This window comes from Bombina bombina, chromosome 4 (genome assembly GCF_027579735.1).
Source record: "Bombina bombina isolate aBomBom1 chromosome 4, aBomBom1.pri, whole genome shotgun sequence".
NCBI lineage: Eukaryota > Metazoa > Chordata > Amphibia > Anura > Bombinatoridae > Bombina > Bombina bombina.
The window spans coordinates 241,429,156-241,449,202 of NC_069502.1; the positions used below are offsets into that span (position 1 = coordinate 241,429,156).

The window sequence follows — 20,047 nt, forward strand, 5'->3', positions numbered from 1 at the left end:
ATTACTTTCTGCGAAAAACTTGGCTTTGGTTGTTAAAGCCCTCAGGTGGGCTTTTTGGGTTAGATAATTATTAAGTGCTTCCCTTGCTAGCTTAAGGTCAGTGAGCTTTTGGTCTGAAGTTGGATCTACCTTGTGTGCTTTATCAGCTGTGTTCAAATTGTCAGTCAGCGAGGTGAATTGAGTTTTCCCCAGTTTCCGCATTGTAGCGGTGTATTTGATTAAGTGTCCTCTTATGAAGCATTTATACGCCTCCCAATTATTGCCTACAGATGTGTCTTCTGGTTTGTTATGTAGGAAAAACTCCTTAGTCGCCTTAGTTACTTCTTTTACTGTTTCTTGGTTTGTCAAAATAGTTTCATCTAACCTCCAAGTCATTGTGTTTTTTGGTCTAGTTGTCCAGAGAAAGGTGGAAACGACCATACTGTGGTCTGACCACGGTGTGTGTGATATAGTAGACTGGGTCAGGCTAGTTAAGAGTATTTGACTACACATGATATAATCCAGTCTGGAGTAGGAATGTTGGGGGTGAGAAAAAAAGGTGTAATCTTTCTGTGTGGGGTGTGCAATTCTCCAGGTGTCAAAAAGTGAGATGGAGTGTAAGACTTCACAGTTGGCTTTCAGGGCTTTTTTACTAAGATATGATTTCCCTGTGGAGTTGTCTAAGGACGGGTACATGGTAAAGTTGAAGTCCCCTCCCATTATAATTGGACCTTTGGAGATGTCAAGAATAGCATTGGTAACAGATTTGAAGAAGTGGGGAGTGGGTCTAATCGGGGCGTATATATTGACGAAGGTGACTAAATTACCATAGTATAGCCCTACGAGGATCAATAGTCTGCCCTCTTTATCAGTATATTTCTGTGTCAGTTCAAAGGGGGCGCCTCGTCTGAACGAAATACCAACACCATTATGCCTATTTGTGCTTGAGCTAAGGAAATGCTTGTCAAAGTGTCGTGTGGCTAGCTGAGGCTCATTTCTTTTCTTAAAGTGAGTTTCCTGCAGCATAATAACATCAATACCCTTTTTAAAAAAATCAAAATAGGCAATTGACCGTTTGCCTGCTGATAAGAAACCTTTTACATTCTGGCTTGCTACTTTAATTGTATTCATTTTTGGTCCTAGTTGTAGCTAAGAAGAACACTAGGTTAGTATTTTACCTTATTAGACTTGTGTGCCGGTGGTCTGGAAAAGAGGAAATAAGCAAAAGTGGGGAGATAAGGGAAGGAGAGATATAGCAGGGGTAGATGAACTATTGCCTTTTAGATAGAGCAGATCTCGTTGTATTGTGAAAAAATATAGCAAACAGTAATATAATTAACAAATACAGTACAATTACTTTAGGTCTTGAAAAACTTTCAACAAACAAGTGAGGCAGGATAACAGACCGGGAAACTATACACATTTCTGCCAGTGTTTCAGCTGTTAATATCCTTAACTAAAACATTCTATGTTAATCGGTATAATACAAAGATATCAACTCACCATCTGTCTCTTATTGTTAATTTGAGACACCTCTCTATGTAATCTGTCCTATGAACATTAACATCATTATAAATCAAACTTTAGAGTGAACCTCCTTGTTACTTGTGTAAGCTCCTGTCCTCGCTCATTTGGTATCAGTGAGCTGTTAGTTTACCAAATGAAAAAATATCTGACTGAGCTATCTGTTTACTTACTCCGGGTCAGTGATTTACCATGCCCCTCGACCCCTTTTCGCACCGATTACTGTGTTGGATTATAGATTTATCTGTATTAGGGTCAGTTATGTTGGAGGTAACACTGTGGGTAATACATCTCATTGTCTTTCAGGGGCCCTTATATACAATTTAAGTCCCATATAGTAGGTACTGCATTGAGACATAAACGATGTGATATAACCTAAACAATTAAGGCGTGCCTAATACATGTAATATACAATAAGCAATTAAAGTACTAACCCTGTATGTTTTTAACATTCGATCATTTTAACTAAACCATTAACTACAACCATAGAACGTGATAAATGATATACTTGCCCAGCTTCGTCAGTATTATCTTCACTTAATATTTCTTCATACTATTGTAAAAATTCCTGATGTTAACTCATCAGCCTGAGAAATAAGCGTGAACATATACTAGGGCATGCATAATAGACAATGATCTTCAATAAACAAAGCAATATATCTAGTTCAACCTGGTTGTATAGAGTCTGTGTCCACTGTACTATCTTGTTTCCTTTTAAGTTGAGTGCTGGTGTTATTAGACCATGCTTTCCTCTGCTGTTTTGGGGCCAAATGATCTGGCAGAGCATCATGAGAGGACAGTTCAGCGTATGGTGTGGGTGTGGGTATTCCTGCTGTAGTACAGAATTTGCCAATATCAGATATGGATCTGCATTCAAGTCTATTGCCGTTTCTCGAGACGATCACAGAGGTGGGGAAACCCCATCTGTATGGGATGTTTAGTCGTCGTAAATGAAGGGTTAAGATTGAAAAGTCTCTCCGTTTTTGCAAAGTCCTCGGGGAAAGGTCCTGAAAGATCTGTATTCTGCTTCCTTGGTACATTACTGCTTGTTTCTTTCTAGCCAGATTGTAGATCTCTTCCCTTTGTGGGTAACTTTGAAATCTGACAATGATGTCCCTTGGTGGCGATTCCGCATCAGGTTTTGGGCGAAGGGCCCTGTGCGCTCTGTCTAGAGCCACATCTGTTAGCGTTGTGCCCTCCTCACCGTTAGCCATTTCTGAGAATAACCCTCTTAGGAATTCTTTTATTTCATTGTTTTGCACTGTTTCAGGAATCCCTCGAAATCGTAAATTGTTTCGTCTGGTGCGATTTTCGAGTTCATCCAGTTTTTCTTCCAATTCTGCATAATTATGATGTTGATGTGATACTTTAGAAGAGAGATCTGCCATTTTCTGGGAGAAAACAAACTCATGTTCCTCTAGTGAATCGACTCTGCAACTGAGATCTGTTATATCTTTTTTTAAATCGGCACATTCATTTTTGATGCACGTTTTAACTTGATCTATTAGCGCCTCCATGGCCCTGTAGGTGATAGGTGGTTCATCTATTGAATCAGTGACTTCTGGTGTCGTGCTTCTAGAATCCTCAGAATCATCCATTTTTTCTTCTAAGACTGGAGGGTGTAGAAGGGTGGATTCGATTTTATTTTTGTGCTTTTCAGCCTGTTTAAAAAAGGCATTCACTGCCTCCTGGGATTTCTGGGGTGTTTTTGGATGTTTGTCTGCTTTTCCTGCCCTTCTCTGTGACATTATGATATGGTTGTATGGTGGTATGGCAGAGGTGACTTATCGGCGTATTGAATGAGCTCTATCCCCCCGGGGCTTTGCTCACACAGAGCGATCACGGACAAGGGAAGGTGGATATGACCCACTGACACACGGGACAGCAGGAAAAGGGGGGGGAATAGGCTGTATTTATTGTGTTGTTAGGGAGTTCTTCAACTAACAGACCCAAAAATCCAGATGAGGCCCCCAATTTTCTTCTGTTGTGTTGAACGATGAAATGCCTATTCTAGAAGTGTAGGTGTTGGAATGCAGCTAGATAACATAAGTACTGCTCGATCTCTTGGTCTGTTGTCCTAAATTATGCGTTTGTGAGAGGCTAATTGGGGAAGGTGTACAAAGTTCGCTGCTATAACAAGGAATCCAAGGTTATCTGAGCACTTTATGATGTTGGATTAACCAAGTTTCAGACTCTGTAGCAGTGAAGCGCTGATCATTCAGGGTTCAATCTACTTTCGGTTCTGTGTAACTGCGTCACAGCTCATACAAGAATGTCTGAATTAATGTCTCACTTTAAGCAATGGACAGGTTCTCTGTGCTGGGGTTGTAATAGGCTTGCGGTATCATTTATGAGTATCTTGCATAATAAAAGTTAAAGCAAAACAGATATTAGGAGGCCCCTTTTCTCAAGTAATAAAAATTTGCGCTGATCGTTCAGGGTTAAATCTACTTTCGGTTCTGTGTAACTGCGTCACAGCTCATACAAGGATGTCTGAATTAATGTCTCACTTTAAACAATGGACAGATTCTCTGTGCTGGGGTTATAATAGGCTTGCGGTATCATTTATGAGTATCTTGCATAATAAAAGTTAAAAACAGGTACCAGGGGGCCCCTTTTTTCAGATAATAAAAAAATTTTCTTTGGTCTTACAGTTCAGTTACGGTTCTCTGTATTCTAACAGTGAGATATAACCGTTCCTTGGTATCTACTTGTCAAAATTACACATAATTCTTTGCATATCACGTTTAGGTATTAGTGGGTTTGCTTCTGTCTCCTTACTGGAGTAAGATAGGTGCTGGTGGTTGGTGATATCGTAACATTTTTATCATTAGATGGTTTCTCTTACCCTTCTCGGCGATGTTTTGGTTTTCCGGAACATTTGCAAGCCGTCTTGAGTTAGGGTTTGAGCTGGAGTTCGCTCGACAAAGCGTTAAGGGCTTTAGGCAGATATCACCCGGACTTCTCTCCGATCTGCTACGTAACCAGGGTTTCACCCTGCCTTGTGGTGGTGTAGTTCCCATGCAGCTCTTTGCGGCTTATAGGCCTCCTTCGGTGCTGACTATCAGGTCTTATGGCAGTACTCCGAGGGGATAGAAAAAGCCATACTAAGTGATATCTTTGTGATCCAGGTTATCTCCCCCAGCAAACTGCACCTTTAGGATCTCAACAATGCTGAAGAGAATAGTTATATTTTGTATAATTCCCGGTCCGTCGTAAGAGCTTTAGCTTGTTGCAGCCATCTTAGGAGACCGCACGCTCCGCCTCACCGGTGGCTATTTTATTAAAAAAACAAAAAAATTTGCTAGCAATAAAATGTTTCAAAACTATTTACGTTTCTAAAGTATAATAAAAACAATAGGTACAGTGGGGATTCCCCAGGTTCCTTGGAAACCTTTGTATCAATAGTATGGTTGCTCACAGGAAAAGATTGCCGTCAACTATACACGATTGCAGTCCAATGAAACCACACACCCGCCGTTTGCTCACCTTTGGCTTTCAAACTTCATGTGCTTTATTCAATCACTTACTGCGATCCACACTTGTTTGTATGGCTCTCTCAGGTGTATCAGTAATGCTCTCTTGGCATGTTCTCTTGTGTCTGTGACTACGGTCACGTGGTCAGAACTTGTCCAATCCAGACCTTGCTCCTTCGTGTCAGCCTACAGGCATTTTTTTGTCTCTTCTCACAAATTCACCAGGTAGTTCACAGAGCGCTGTGTATTTCAAGTGGCAATATTGAGTCTCCTGCATTCATCTGCGCGTTTTCAGCCAATTGTAGGCTGAAAAGCATAAATGAATGCTGGAGACTCAATATTGCCACTTGAGATTCAAAGCGCTCTGTGAACTAGCTGAAATCGAGACTTATCAGACCAGGCAACATTTTTCCAATCTTCTATTGTCCAATTTTTGTGAGCCTGTGTGAATTGTAGCCTCAGTTTCATGTTCTTAGCTGACAGGAGGGGCACCCGGTATGGTCTTCTGTTGTTGTAGCCCATCTGCTTCAAGGTTTGACGTATTGTGCATTCAGAGATAGTATTCTTCATGCCTTGGTTGCAACAAGTGGTTATTTGAGTTACTGTTGCCTTTCTATCATCTCAAACCAGTCTGCCCATTCTCCTCTGACCTCAGGATATCAACAAATAACAAGGCATTTTTATCCACACAACTGCCGCTCACTGGATATTTCCTTCTTAATATAAGGAGACAGCATCATTCCTTACTGTTGGGAAATACTGATCCTAGCCACTAGGAGGAGGCAAAGACACCCCAGCTAAAGGCTTAAATAACTCTTCCACTTCCCCCATCCCCCAGTCATTCTTTGACTTTCGTCACAGAGAAGTGTCAAGAGATTTTAGAGTAGTTCCTTAGGAAGGGTATCTGCCCTTTGATATGGGACTGGGCTTTTAAGTAGTCTTTTCAGCCTCTCCGTGAAAGCATTGATGAAAGTTAGAGTCTGGAGATGCAGAGAGAGTCTTTCTGCGAACCCATCCAGACTGCCTGCTAACAGCTCCTAAGCAATCAGTGTTGATGAGTTTCACTGCCTGATTGTTTTCTCACTCAAGTCCATGTAAGGGGCGATGCTACAAGACTGTCACACTTGAGAGGCTGTGTTTCTGTTCCACAGCATGGATTCTGGTAAGATCGTTTAAATTGTTACATATGTTGAAAACGCTCGAAGACAGGGTCACAGTGTGGCTCCTTTTATCTTAATAGAATCATGGGTTAATATCTCCTGAGGGGGATTATTGAACAGTGGGGATTAATCAAATGTGATGCTTTGATTTTATGCTGCTTTATGTGTGAGATTTATTGGGCTCATAAACTGTTTGTTATGTGGCTGGAATGTACAGGTTTTTACTTTCACTTTGAGTGCTGCACAGCTTGTAGCTTGGCATGCTTTTTCTCATAGCAGGGGCGGTCCTGCCTTGCACACCATGTGACCGGGAGTGGTCTTGCTTTCATTTCCTCTTTCCTAACTGAGCTGGCTGTCTGAGAAGATGCTATTTCTCTGTATTGTCTGGGTCTAGGAGGTGGTGAGTGCCTCAGCCATTGGGAGTATAAAGGTGCTGTTTTTGAGAAATAAAGATTGTTTATTTTCTGTGTCCTGCTGTCATTAGCTTAAGCTATGGAGGATTCTGATATATTAGTGGGTACTCCCTCTGTTCCAAATAGTAATACCTGTTTATATTGTGAGGAGGCTTTGGTATGCCCGTCCTCTCAATTATGTTCCACATGCCTTGACAATGTTATTCGGTCAAAGAAGGTTAACCCTTTTAGTACCACTGAGCCATCCACCTTTGAGGATTCGCCATCCCATGAGGTGCATACCCTGCATTCATCTCCTTCTACACATGCAGCTTGGACTCCAGGCCTGGACTCCATTATCGCTACAAATACAGGGGGCAAGGGTGCCTTCCTACCTCAAAATAAAAAGAGCAAGTCTAAGGGACAGGTTTCTAATTTTCGTTCCTTTTGTTCTGATAAATCCCAATGACAGCAGTCCTCTGCTAAGCCCGAGTACTTGTAAGCCGGCTCAGTTCTGGAATAAGTCCAAGCAGAGCAAGAAGCTCACCAAGACTAAATCGGCATGAATGGGCAGCCCCCAATACGGCTCTAGATCGTGTAGGGGGCAGACTGTCGAATCGAATTTCGAATGTTTATATAACATTCTAACATTCGATTTTCGAATGTTCGGTTTCAAATTTTACAATTACATTCGAAAATATTCATTTAGAAAAATTCAAATTTATATTTCTAATAGTATTTCTAATGCTTTCTTTAAATATAATATTCAAATTATGCAATATTCGAATTCGAAAAATTTGAATTTATATGTTTGTAATAGTATTTCTAATGCTTTTGTAAAATGTAATATTCGAATTATGCAATATTCTATATAGAAACAATCGAAATTATATATTTGTATCTATTATGTATCAATTTACTAGATTCCCTCCCTACCACATGAACTATTGAACTTCTGAATAGTATTTGTTAAATAGAATGTTAAATTCGAAATTTCGAATGTGGACATTCAATATAATTATAAACATTCGAATTCGAAAGTGACATTCGAAAACTGTAAATAGCATTCAATTATAGAATTTTTAAGAATATTCGTTCTTATCAACATTCGTATTTATAATTCGAATTTCGGTAATAACATTCATTCTAACATTCAAATTCGGAAATTTACACATTCACCCATCCCTAGAGATTTGTGTCCAGTACGGAGATCAATGAGATATTCCATACCTTCAGGCAATTTACACATGCAGTGGCATTAATAACATTAATCCCAAGGTAAGCAGAGAAAGTTTAGATTTTTTTAAATACACCTATTTCGGAAGAAGAAATCATTAAAGAGATTAAACAGGCTGCATTAAACAAAGCTCCGGGTCCTGACCAACTACCCATAGAATTCTATAAGATACTTTTAGAGCCATTCATACCAACACTACACTGCCTTTTTAACCATTACTATACTCAAAACAAAATACTCTCTCCTTACTTTACATCATCCATTATTACCCTTATACCTAAAAAATGGAAAGAGTCAGAGTCAATTGATGCATATAGGCCTATTTCCCTGCTTAATAATGACTACAAGATTCTGACCTCAATTGTGGCCAAAAGGCTTAAACTTATTTTAGATCCCATAATACACACGGACCAGACCGGGTTTATGCACGGTAGAAACCCTGCAAAGAATATGCACAGAGTTCTGTCTTTAATCGAACACCTCTGGTCCAGTAACCAAAAGTTAAAGGTCAGAGAAAAAAGAAAGGCTGCAATGCTTACAATTGATGCAGAGAAGACCTTTGACTCCATCACAAGGGATCACTTATTTGCCTCCATAGGTGAATTTGGGTTGATTGGACACTTTGAGAAGTTTATTCAAGCTATTTATAGTAACCAACATCAGTATTAACCATTAATGGACAATTTCCCCCAGCAATTAATATTACTAAAGGTACTAGTCAGGGCTGCCCCCTTTTCACTGTTACTGTTTAATTTGGCAATAGAACCGCTGGCGATAATTCTTAGGAAAGAATTAGATGGTATATTCTTGGGCGGCAGGAAATTAGTTTTATCGCTCTATGCAGATGATGTCCTGATTTTTATATGAGACTCTAAAAAAAATATTCCTATCTTACTTGATACTACTCAAAAATTTAGTTCATTCTGGGGCTATAAGATCAACTTGTCTAAGTCAGAAATCTTATGGTTACATAAAAATATTAAAGCATTGGTAGTACACCTTTTAAGGAGGTAAAAGAACAGATCCAGTATCTAGGTGTCACAAATATCTCAGGATTCAGCTGCTAAGGAGTTAACTTTGTGTAGCTTGCACTCAAAACAGTTATTTGTTTTCAAGAAGAATTGTGTTTGTATTTTCTTTGAAGTGCCAGAACCCCCTAAATAGCCACCAAATGTTAGTGTGTATGCATTGGGTCATAAAGTCACTGAAACTCTTAGTCACAGAGATACACAGGATAAAGTTTATGGCTTAAGCTGTCAATAGAATGCCTGATGCAAAACAGGCTCTTCATTACAAAAACTGACCAGGTCACTGACAGGACATTGGTATATTATGTACATATGTGGGTTAAAGCTGTTATAACCTAAAGGCAGGTAAATATGACAACCTATGGCATATTTGATATCAAACCGGTTCTCCCAATAAAACTAAGAGGTTCTAAATATGTAAATATAGAAATTTCTTACCTAGCAGGAATGATAATGGGTTGTATAAATTCAGGCAAGAAATTAATCTATTGAAGGTTGTAAAGACAGGGGGGTTTCTTAGCCCGCCCAGGAGGGTGTGGTTAAGCAACCTTATCTCTGAAAAGTAGGGTTTAAGAATCTTATTTTTTAACAATAAGATTGTCATTCTTACAAGGGGAGCTGCTGTACAGAAGTAAGGAGCCATCATTTTCATGCCAGCCCCTGGCGCATATCTTGAAGACTAGGAAAGTATTCAATTCTGTTTTTCTCCTTTTTATTTTAAAATACTGTTTGCGTGTGTAATTTTATTTGTAACATCTTTTTATTAATAATGCATTGTGCATAATATTTTTGGCATAATAAATAATTCCTTTATTAAGTTTGGCCTTTGTCTAATAATTGAACCACATTACTGAAAGAGACTGGAATATTAGAACTGTATAATTTTAGGTTATTTTCTGCTAAATTGTATTTCTAGAGTTAATGTGTAAAGTCTGGGGTTTTCCTTAAGATTTTCCCTTTAATAAATTTTAAGTGGTGGCAGCATTTGAGCTATAGGATTTATAGTTTATTGTGGGTGACATTGGAAAGGGAGTGTTGGGCATTTCTCTTACGTCTAGTACAGATTAAGGGAGTGCAAATTAACTCTTGCACCCACTAAACTGAATCACAAGCTTGCCTGGTGTGGCTAGATTGTGACCTATAGGTGACAGAAAAGGGGGCTGAAAACCCTTTCTGTGCCAAATAAGTGACTGGCGCAGGGTTGGATAACCTTGGTTCGTCACAAATTGGTGGGCAGCGGTGTAGATCATTTTTTTTATTTTATTATTAGATTTTAGTGCTTGTGGATTTGCTAGTGTGAAAATCCCGGTACTAAAAGAAATTGTTTCTTACAATTTCCAAAGGCTAAAACTCAGTGCATTATATAGTCACACATTGCAAACAGTCCCCTTCCCTATTCTCTGTTTTTCTTTTCTATTTTATTTTTGCTATGGAGGCATACGAGCAGCGATCTAGAGAGGCACTTATACTCCTATGCCAGGAGCGGGATATTCCAATACGTTCAAAGAACAAAGATTCACTAATACAAGCTCTTGTTGAATATGATAACAGCCAAATCACACCAGTTGAAGTCTCAGGAGAGATGTCTACAGCTGTGGGCGGTGATTCATCAGGATCTGGGGATCCATTGGACCGTTATTTGCAAACTGTTCTTAAACATATGGGCTCAGTGGATGCAAGTTTGCGCATGGAACTGATTACAAAGTTTTATGAAAGACAGGCTGCTGAACGACAGGCTGTCATGGCTGAGAGGCAGGCGTCTCTGGCAGCTGAGAGACAGGTTGCTGAAAGACAGGCGGCTGAACGACAGGCGGAGAGAGAGTATCAGCTACAGCTTGCACGGTTGGAGAGAGGGATGGTCTCACCTGTTAGTTAACCTAGAGACCCCCCTGCTCCCAGAGTGCGTGCAGAGAATTTTCCCACCCTGGAGAAAGATGGAGATGTGGATGTATTCCTGCGTAGCTTTGAGAAAGTTTGCAGACAGTTCCAGTTGCCAAGGGAGCAGTGGGCCAAGTACCTTACCCCTGGCCTGAAAGGTCCTGCACTGGAGGCGTTTGCTGAACTACCCCCAGAGTTTGATCAGGACTATGATTCCATTAAAGCTGCACTACAGAGGAGATACAATCTTACTCCTGAAGTTTACCGAAATAAATTCCGTTCTCTGCTGAAAGGTTTGTCAGAGAGTTATATTGCAGCTGTTGGGAACTTGATGACAGCCTTTAAACAGTGGGTCAGAGGATTAAAAGTTGCCACTATGGAGGAGCTGGAAGATTTGATTGTGAAGGAACAGTTTATGCAGCTGTGCCCAGCCGGAGTTCAAGAATGGGTTTTAGATCGGAAGCCCATAACAGCATTGGAAGCTGGCGAGCTGGCTGATTTTTACACAGCTAACAGGTCTCCAGAGAATGGGAGGAAATCCTTTTCTAAGGGGGGATCCACCTGTAAAGGAGCTGCTGCACGACCCCCCTTCACAAAACCTGCTGTGCCTTTATCCAGTGTTTCTGCTCCCTCTGGGAAAGGAGGGGCGAGTGCTGCATCTGGGCAGGGGGATACCCGCAGATGTTTTATTTGCAACAAAGTGGGCCACATCAGCTCCACTTGCCCAGAGAGGATTAACTTGGGGCAATCAGATGGAGGGAGTAACCCCTCAGAAGTACCAGCATCTGTTTTGTTTGTTACCTGTCCAGAGGAAAACAACCATGAGAACCTGCAACCTGTGACTGTTGGAGATAAGGTAACCCTAGGGCTAAGGGACACAGGTGCAGAAGTGACTATGGTGCATCCAAAGCTAGTGAACTCTGAGAACATTATCCCTGGAAAGACTCTAGCAGTTAAAGGGATTGGGGGAATGAAACTTGCAGTGCCTATGGCACGTATATATCTTGATTGGGGAGTGGGGAGAGGTTTAAGAAATGTGGGGGTATCTGAAAATATTCCTAATGATGTTTTACTGGGTACTGATTTGGGTAGATTGTTATCTCTTTATGTGCCTGACAATGCTACATGTGACCTAGTGACATTAGTTGCAGACCCTTATGTGGAAAGGGCTGTGTGTAAAAATGCTCAGAGACATTATGACCAGGAGGGAGGACAGAGTGCATGTGTGCACAGGGCTGTGCCTGCACTGGGGGTGTCTGTGCTGAGAGGTGAATCTGTGAGAGAAGAGACTGACTGGGGAGGATGACAGACAGACGGTGTGTGTCTTCCTGTACTTAAACCAGCAGTATCGGCAGAATTACCGTTAGCTGTACAGGGTGAGACTGATGGGGGAGAATGGCAGATAGACTGTGTGGGTCTGTCTGTGCCGGAACCAAGTTTAGCTGTACGGGAAGAGCTTGTCTGTGAGAGAAGGCAGATGAGGGGTGCGTGTCTGTCTGTTATTGAATCAGTGGATTCTATAGAAGGAGGTGAGATTGACGGGGGAGAGAATGACTGGGTGACTGGGCCGCTGGATGATGTGTGCCAGTCTCTGCCAGGGACAATTCTGTACCCTGTGAAAAGACACAATAGTTGGGATAAATGGCAGAAGGAAGATGTGTGCTTGTCTGCACCTGTGTCAAAAGGATACCAGATTCTGTGTGATTACGCAAAGTGGCAGACTGACTGTGAGAGAGAGCAGGGGGGCAAACTAGCCCACTCTATGACAGAAGCAGCAAAGCCACAGATTTCAGACTGTGTGGGGGAGGAGGGTACAGGATACTCTTTGAGGGACCCCCAGAGTGAGTGTGAAAGATTGTGGGTGACAGAGACCCCAGTAACCTCAGCTGTGACCTATAAACAGACTGCACAGGCTAGGGGACAGGGACTGACACAGACTGCAGGCACAGGGGGGAGGTGTACAGAGAAGTGTATTTACACAGCCCCACAGTGCCATTCAGCAAATACACTGATAGATGTGCAGCATCAGTGTCCTCAGCAGGTTCAGCAGTTAGAATGCACAGTGAGGAGGAGGGGGGCAGTTAGTCAACCCCCTACCAACCATAACAGAGTGCAGGAGTACAGGAATTCGACTCCAGTGGGAGGGCAAGAGCCTATGGTAGTTAAGCAGCAACTGACAGCACACAATATGTTTAGAGAGCACACCATAGGTAGCAAGACACTAGGTTTCACAGGCACCTCTGTAACAGGGGATGATGTGTTATTCCTGGATAAGATGCAAACCTTATTGGGGGAGGTACCTGCAAAACCCAGAGATGCCATATTCGCACAAAAACAGTTGCAGGAGTTTACTGCCAGAGAGGGAGTGTGTGAGATGGTCCATAATGTTCTTGTACTCACGCCCATGAGACAGAACAAACTAGAGGCTGCATGGGAGGGGCCCTGCAATATATTCAATCAGTTGGGTAGAGCAACTAGTGTGTTACTTTTAAAAGGAGGGCATCCTGCTGCCAAAACTGCTAGGTGCAATCTGTCTGGCAATGGTGTTCTCACCGCAAGGGGAAGCTCCTTTTGATACGCATCGGGAGTGGCTCATAGCCACCCCCTTTTGCTTCTCTTATTGGGGGAGGTGTCACAAATATCTCAGGATTCAGCTGCTAAGGAGTTAACTTTGTGTAGCTTGCACTCAAAACAGTTATTTGTTTTCAAGAAGAATTGTGTTTGTATTTTCTTTGAAGTGCCAGAACCCCCTAAATAGCCACCAAATGTTAGTGTGTATGCATTGGGTCATAAAGTCACTGAAACTCTTAGTCACAGAGATACACAGGATAACGTTTATGGCTTAAGCTGTCAATAGAATGCCTGATGCAAAACAGGCTCTTCATTACAAAAACTGACCAGGTCACTGACAGGACATTGGTATATTATGTACATATGTGGGTTAAAGCTGTTATAACCTAAAGGCAGGTAAATATGACAACCTATGGCATATTTGATATCAAACCGGTTCTCCCAATAAAACTAAGAGGTTCTAAATATGTAAATATAGAAATTTCTTACCTAGCAGGAATGATAATGGGTTGTATAAATTCAGACAAGAAATTAGTCTATTGAAGGTTGTAAAGACAGGGGGGTTTCTTAGCCCGCCCAGGAGGGTGTGGTTAAGCAACCTTATCTCTGAAAAGTAGGGTTTATGAATCTTATTTTTTAACAATAAGATTGTCATTCTTACAAGGGGAGCTGCTGTACAGAAGTAAGGAGCCATCATTTTCATGCCAGCCCCTGGCGCATATCTTGAAGACTAGGAAAGTATTCAATTCTGTTTTTCTCCTTTTTATTTTAAAATACTGTTTGCGTGTGTAATTTTATTTGTAACAACTTTTTATTAATAATGCATTGTGCATAATATTTTTGGCATAATAAATAATTCCTTTATTAAGTTTGGCCTTTGTCTAATAATTGAACCACATTACTGAAAGAGACTGGAATATTAGAACTGTATAATTTTAGGTTATTTTCTGCTAAATTGTATTTCTAGAGTTAATGTGTAAAGTCTGGGGTTTTCCTTAAGATTTTCCCTTTAATAAATTTTAAGTGGTGGCAGCATTTGAGCTATAGGATTTATAGTTTATTGTGGGTGACATTGGAAAGGGAGTGTTGGGCATTTCTCTTACGTCTAGTACAGATTAAGGGAGTGCGAATTAACTCTTGCACCCACTAAACTGAATCACAAGCTTGCCTGGTGTGGCTAGATTGTGACCTATATGTGACAGAAAAGGGGGCTGAAAACCCTTTCTGTACCAAATAAGTGACTGGCGCAGGGTTGGATAACCTTGGTTCGTCACACTAGGTATTATATTAAAGGGACAGTATACACTCATTTTCATTTAACTGCATGTAATAGACCCTACTATAAAGAATAAGATGCACAGATACTGATATAAATATCCAGTATAAAACTGTTTAAAAACTCACTTAGAAGCTGTCAGTTTGGCACTGTTGAAAAAGTAGCTGGAAAGCCCACTGCAAGTGGCAAATAAGACACTACCCCCCTCCCCCTTCTTTTGCATATGAAAAGACCCTTTACACAAACAAGAGCAAGCTGGAGAAGGTAGCTGACGGTATTCACATAAAACTTTGGGGCTTGGTTAGGAGTCTGAAAATCAGAGCAATGTTATTTAAAAATAAGCAAAACTATACATTTATTTAAAAAAAAAACTTTATGGGCTATATAAATAGATCATCTACAAAACATTTATGCAAAGAAAAAATGAGTGTATAATGTCCCTTTAAGTAAGAACCCAAAAAGATGGTACAATCTAAATTACAATAGGATATAGAGTTCGATTACTAAAGATCTTCAGAGATGGAAGATATTAGCATATCTGCCAAAGTGCAGCTAATCAAGATGATACTCATTCCTAAAATCCTACATCTGTTAGAACTTCCATATATTCATTAGGGAAACCGACCTGGGGAAATTTTATTCAGATTGCACATACTTTCTCCGGAAAGGGAGAGAGACTCAGCTAGCACTTAAGAAATTAATGCGGAAGAAGGTTTCCCAGATGTTAAATTATACAATCAATCATTTTTGGTGAAGATTGCCAGCGACTGGTTAACAGGGAAGGATTTAGTTTCCTACTCTCAGATGGAGCAAAACATGATCTCTCCTTTCTCACTTAAAGGACTATTACACTCCAATCTCAAAAATATACCCAAAGAGATAGTAAAGAAAAAACAATATTTAATGTAGTGGTTGCCTGGATCAAATATAACCAAGATTTAGAGATCAATAATCGGATATCATACTATCTGACTATTGTAGGTAATGCAGAATTTACACCAGGTCTCACCTGTAGAATCTTTAGGAAATGGGAACAAAAAGGTTTAAGATTTGTATTCCAGTTAGAAGATACAGAACATCAGACAATTAAATCATTTGATACTCTATCCCAAGATTTTATCATTTCATCTAAAGAATTGTATGCATACTTGCAAGTGAGACACTACTATTGTCAAGCATTAGAGAAGCACGGGAATAATTGGTCCCTGGGGGTTATAGACACCAATTTGAACCTATACCAAGCCAGGATAAGTACCATCTCAATCTGGTATAACTTAATAATGCAAAGAAGAGGGCAGATCAAGTAAGATCAAAAATGTTCCCCGCTACAGAAAATGGATATATAAAGAAAAACTGATTTGTGGTTTCATAACAATCACTCCTCTGGGAACATCCAATTTTTTCCTTTTCCCCTCTTTTTCAACAGGTTATCCTGAACATTTTAACCTTATTTGGTCGGCCGACCTTTGCTCTGTATTTACTGTGACAAATTTAAATTTTTTATATTAATGAGCCTATGACTAGAAACGTTTAGACGATTTGTAACAAATTTACATTTTTTATATTAATGAGCCTATGACTAGAAACATTTAGACCATTTGTTTTAACATATTAAATATAATTTATTTGAATCAGTACTTTTAGCTGTCTGTTTTAAATACTCTTAGGCATTAATTCACAGATACAATCCGTTTTCTTCATGGCATAATTTGGCAAAAAGACTTCATTTTTAGTTTAAATAAGTATTGGAAGTACTCATATCGGTTTAAGCATCCATTTCTGCTTTTTCTCCTACCACTTCTCTTTTAAGGTATATGAGGACAGGGTGGTGCCTCAGGCCTTCCCGGTTCCTGTTAAGATGGCAAATATTATTAAGAATGAATGGGAGCGATTAGGTTCTACCTTTTCCCCTTCTTCTTCTTCTTCCTTTAAGAAGCTGTTCCCCGCTGTTCCCCGTTCCAGACTCTCAGCTTGAGCTGTGGGGTACTGTCCGTAAGCTGGATGGTGCTATCTCCACGCTAGCGAAGAGGACAACTATTCCCCTCGAGGATAGTTTGTCGTTTAAAGAGCCCATGGATAAAAAAGTTGGAAAAGGAAGATGAACATGTTAAGGAAGATGTTTCAACACACTGGGTTTGTTTTTCAGCTGGCAGCGGCCATAGCCACGGTTGCGGGAGCTGCAACATATTGGTGTGAATCCCTGTGTGAAATGGTCGAGGGGGAGACTTTCATCGACGAGATACAGGATAAGATTAAGGCTCTGAAGATCGCCAATTCTTTCATATGTGATGCCAATATGCAAATTATTCGCCTGAACGCCAAGGTGTCAGGTTTTTCTGTTTTAGCTCACAGGGCACTGTGGCTAAAGTCTTGGTCTGCAGATATGACCTCTAAGTCGAGGCTGTTTTACCTACCTTTTCAAGGAAAGATTCTGTTCAGTCCAGGATTGGATTCGATCATATCCACGGTTATGGGAGGCAAGGGCGCTTTCCTACCGCAGGATAAGAAGGCTAAGCCTAAAGGATCTACCTTTCATCCCTTTCGGGCAAACAAGGCCCAGCGCAAGCGGCCACAGTGAAAGTAGACCAGTCCAAGGGAACTTGGAAACCGGCTCATTCTTGGAACAAGTCTAAGCAGAGCAAGAAGCCTGCCGAGACAAAATTGGCATGTAGGGGGCAGATTATCTCTCTTCTCAGAAGCCTGGTTGCAGGACGTTCAGGATCCTTGGGTTTTGGACGTTGTCGCCCAGGGTTACAGGATAGGGTTCAGATCCCATCCACACAGGGGCAGATTCCTCCTGTCAAACCTGTCTTCAAGACCGGAAAAGAGAGAAGCATTTCTAAAATGTGTGAGAGATCTCTCCTCTCTAGGTGTTTTCGTACCAGTACCCCAAGCAGAGAGGGGTCTAGGGTACTATTCAAATCTTTTTGTCGTTCCAAAGAAGGAGGGCACGTTCCACCTGATTCTGGACCTAAAGTGTTTAAACAAGTTTCTTAGTGTTCCATCGTTCAAAATGGAAATTATCAGATCTATTCTGCCCCTAGTTCAAGAGGGACAGTTCATGACAACTATAGACTTGACGGACGCTTACCTTCATGTGCCAATTCACAGGGACCACTTCCAGTTTCTATGATTGGATTCGATCATATCCACGGTTATGGGAGGCAAGGGCACTTTCCTACCGCAGGATAAAAAGGCTAAGCCTAAAGGATCTACCTTTCATCCCTTTCGGGCAAACAAGGCCCAGCGCAAGCGGCCACAGTGAAAGTAGACCAGTCCAAGGGAACTTGGAAACCGGCTCATTCTTGGAACAAGTCTAAGCAGAGCAAGAAGCCTGCTGAGACAAAATTGGCATGTAGGGGGCAGATTATCTCTCTTCTCAGAAGCCTGGTTGCAGGACGTTCAGGATCCTTGGGTTTTGGACGTTGTCGCCCAGGGTTACAGGATAGGGTTCAGATCCCATCCACACAGGGGCAGATTCCTCCTGTCAAACCTGTCTTCAAGACCGGAAAAGAGAGAAGCATTTCTAAAATGTGTGAGAGATCTCTCCTCTCTAGGTGTTTTCGTACCAGTACCCCAAGCAGAGAGGGGTCTAGGGTACTATTCAAATCTTTTTGTCGTTCCAAAGAAGGAGGGCACGTTCCTCCTGATTCTGGACCTAAAGTGTTTAAACAAGTTTCTTAGTGTTCCATCATTCAAAATGGAAATTATCAGATCTATTCTGCCCCTAGTTCAAGAGGGACAGTTCATGACAACTATAGACTTGACGGACGCTTACCTTCATGTGCCAATTCACAGGGACCACTTCCAGTTTCTATGATTTGCATTTCTGGACCAACACTTCCAGTTTGTGGCCTTTCCCTCAAAGGTTCTGGGGGCGCTACTGGTGGTGGCCAGGTCCAGAGGCATTGCTGTGGCGCCCTATCTGGACAACATCCTAGTCCTGGCGCCATCGCTCAGTCTCGCAGAGGATCATTTGAGGGCGCTTCTTCTTTTGCTCCAATCTCACGGTTGGAAGATCAACTCAGGAAAGAGTTCCCTGGTTCCCAGCAACAGAATGGAGTTCCTGGGCACGATAATAGACTCTATGTCCATGAAGATATTTCTTACAGACCATTGAGGCTGGCAGATTGCGTCATCTTGTCTTGCCCTTCAGTCCTCCTCAAGCCCCTTGGTGGCTCAGTGTATGGAGGTGATCGGACTCATGGTCTCCAGCATAGACATCATTCCATTCGCCAGGTTCCATCGCAGACCTCTTCAATTGTGCATGTTGAGACAGGGGAACGGCGATCATTCAGATCTGTCACAGCAGATATCCATGGATGCTTGGACTCGGATTTCCCTCTCTTGGTGGATCTGTCCAGAGCAACTGTCCATGGGGACATCCTTCTTGAGACCTTTCTTGGAGATTGTGACCACGGACGCGAGTCTGGCAGGAAGGGGAGCTGTTTGGGGTGCCAGGATGGCACTAGGAAAATTGGTCCCGGGGGGAGAATAAATATTCTGGAACTCCGAGCAATCTACAATGCTCTGAAGGCATGGCCTCCTCTGGGGGCATTCAGCTTCATCAGATTCCAGATCGACAACATAACTTCTGTGGCTTACATCAACCATCAGGGGGGTACGAGGAGCTCCCTAGTCATGAGGGAGGTGTCTTGAATCTTGGAGTGGGCAGAGTCCCACAGCTGCTCGCTCTCAGCGATTCACATTCCAGGTGTGGACTGGGAAGCAGACTTTCTCAGCAGGCAATCCTTCCATCTGGGGGAATGGCCTCTTCACCCCGAAGTGTTTGCAGAGATTTGTCTCAGGTGGGGGATGCTGGAGATAGATCTCATGGCGTCCAGACTCAATTGCAAGCTACCCCGTTACAGGTCAATGTACATGTATCCTCAGGCAGAGCTGATAGATGCCTTGGCGGTGCCTTGGGGATTTGGCCTAGCTTACATTTTTCCACTGTTAAGACTTCTACCTTGTGTAGTGGCAGGAGCAAGCATCGCCATTCTGATTGCTCCATCATGGCCGCAGAGGACGTGGTTTGCAGATCTGGTGGGGATGTCATCCTCTCCGCCATGGAGGTTACCCTGTTGCAGGGATCTGCTGGAATAGGGCTTTTTTCAACATCAAAATCTCGATTCTCTGAGGCTGACTGCGTGGAGATTGAACACCTAGTTTTGGCCAATAGAGGCTTTTCTGAAAGTGTAATCGATACTCTAGTTCAGGCAAGGAAGCCAGTCACTCGTTGCATCTACCATAAGGTGTGGAGGACTTACTTGTCCTGGTGTGAGAAGCATGGATATCCTTGGCAAAAGGTAAAGGTATCCAGGATTCTGTCCTTTCTCCAAAACGGTTTGGAGAAGGGTCTTGCCGCCAGTTCCTTAAATGGACAGATTTCGGCATTATCAGTCTTGTTGCATAGGAGACTCGCTGAGCTCCCTGACATCCAAACTTTTGTTCAGGCTCTGTCTAGAATCAGGCCTGTCTTTAGACAGTCTGCTCCCACATGCAGAGGGTTCCGTTTGAGCCTAT

The 20,047-nt window shown here is 41.8% G+C and overlaps 1 protein-coding gene across 1 annotated transcript in view; it reads left to right on the forward strand.

Moving 5' to 3' along the window:
• Positions 1-20,047, forward strand: part of LOC128657214 (period circadian protein homolog 2-like) — a 178,208-nt gene that overhangs the window by 111,979 nt on the left and 46,182 nt on the right. Inside the window, exon 18 of the mRNA XM_053711471.1 lies at positions 7,106-7,128. Coding sequence (XP_053567446.1) covers positions 7,106-7,128 — 23 coding nt within the window. The remainder of the gene's footprint in view (positions 1-7,105; positions 7,129-20,047) is intronic.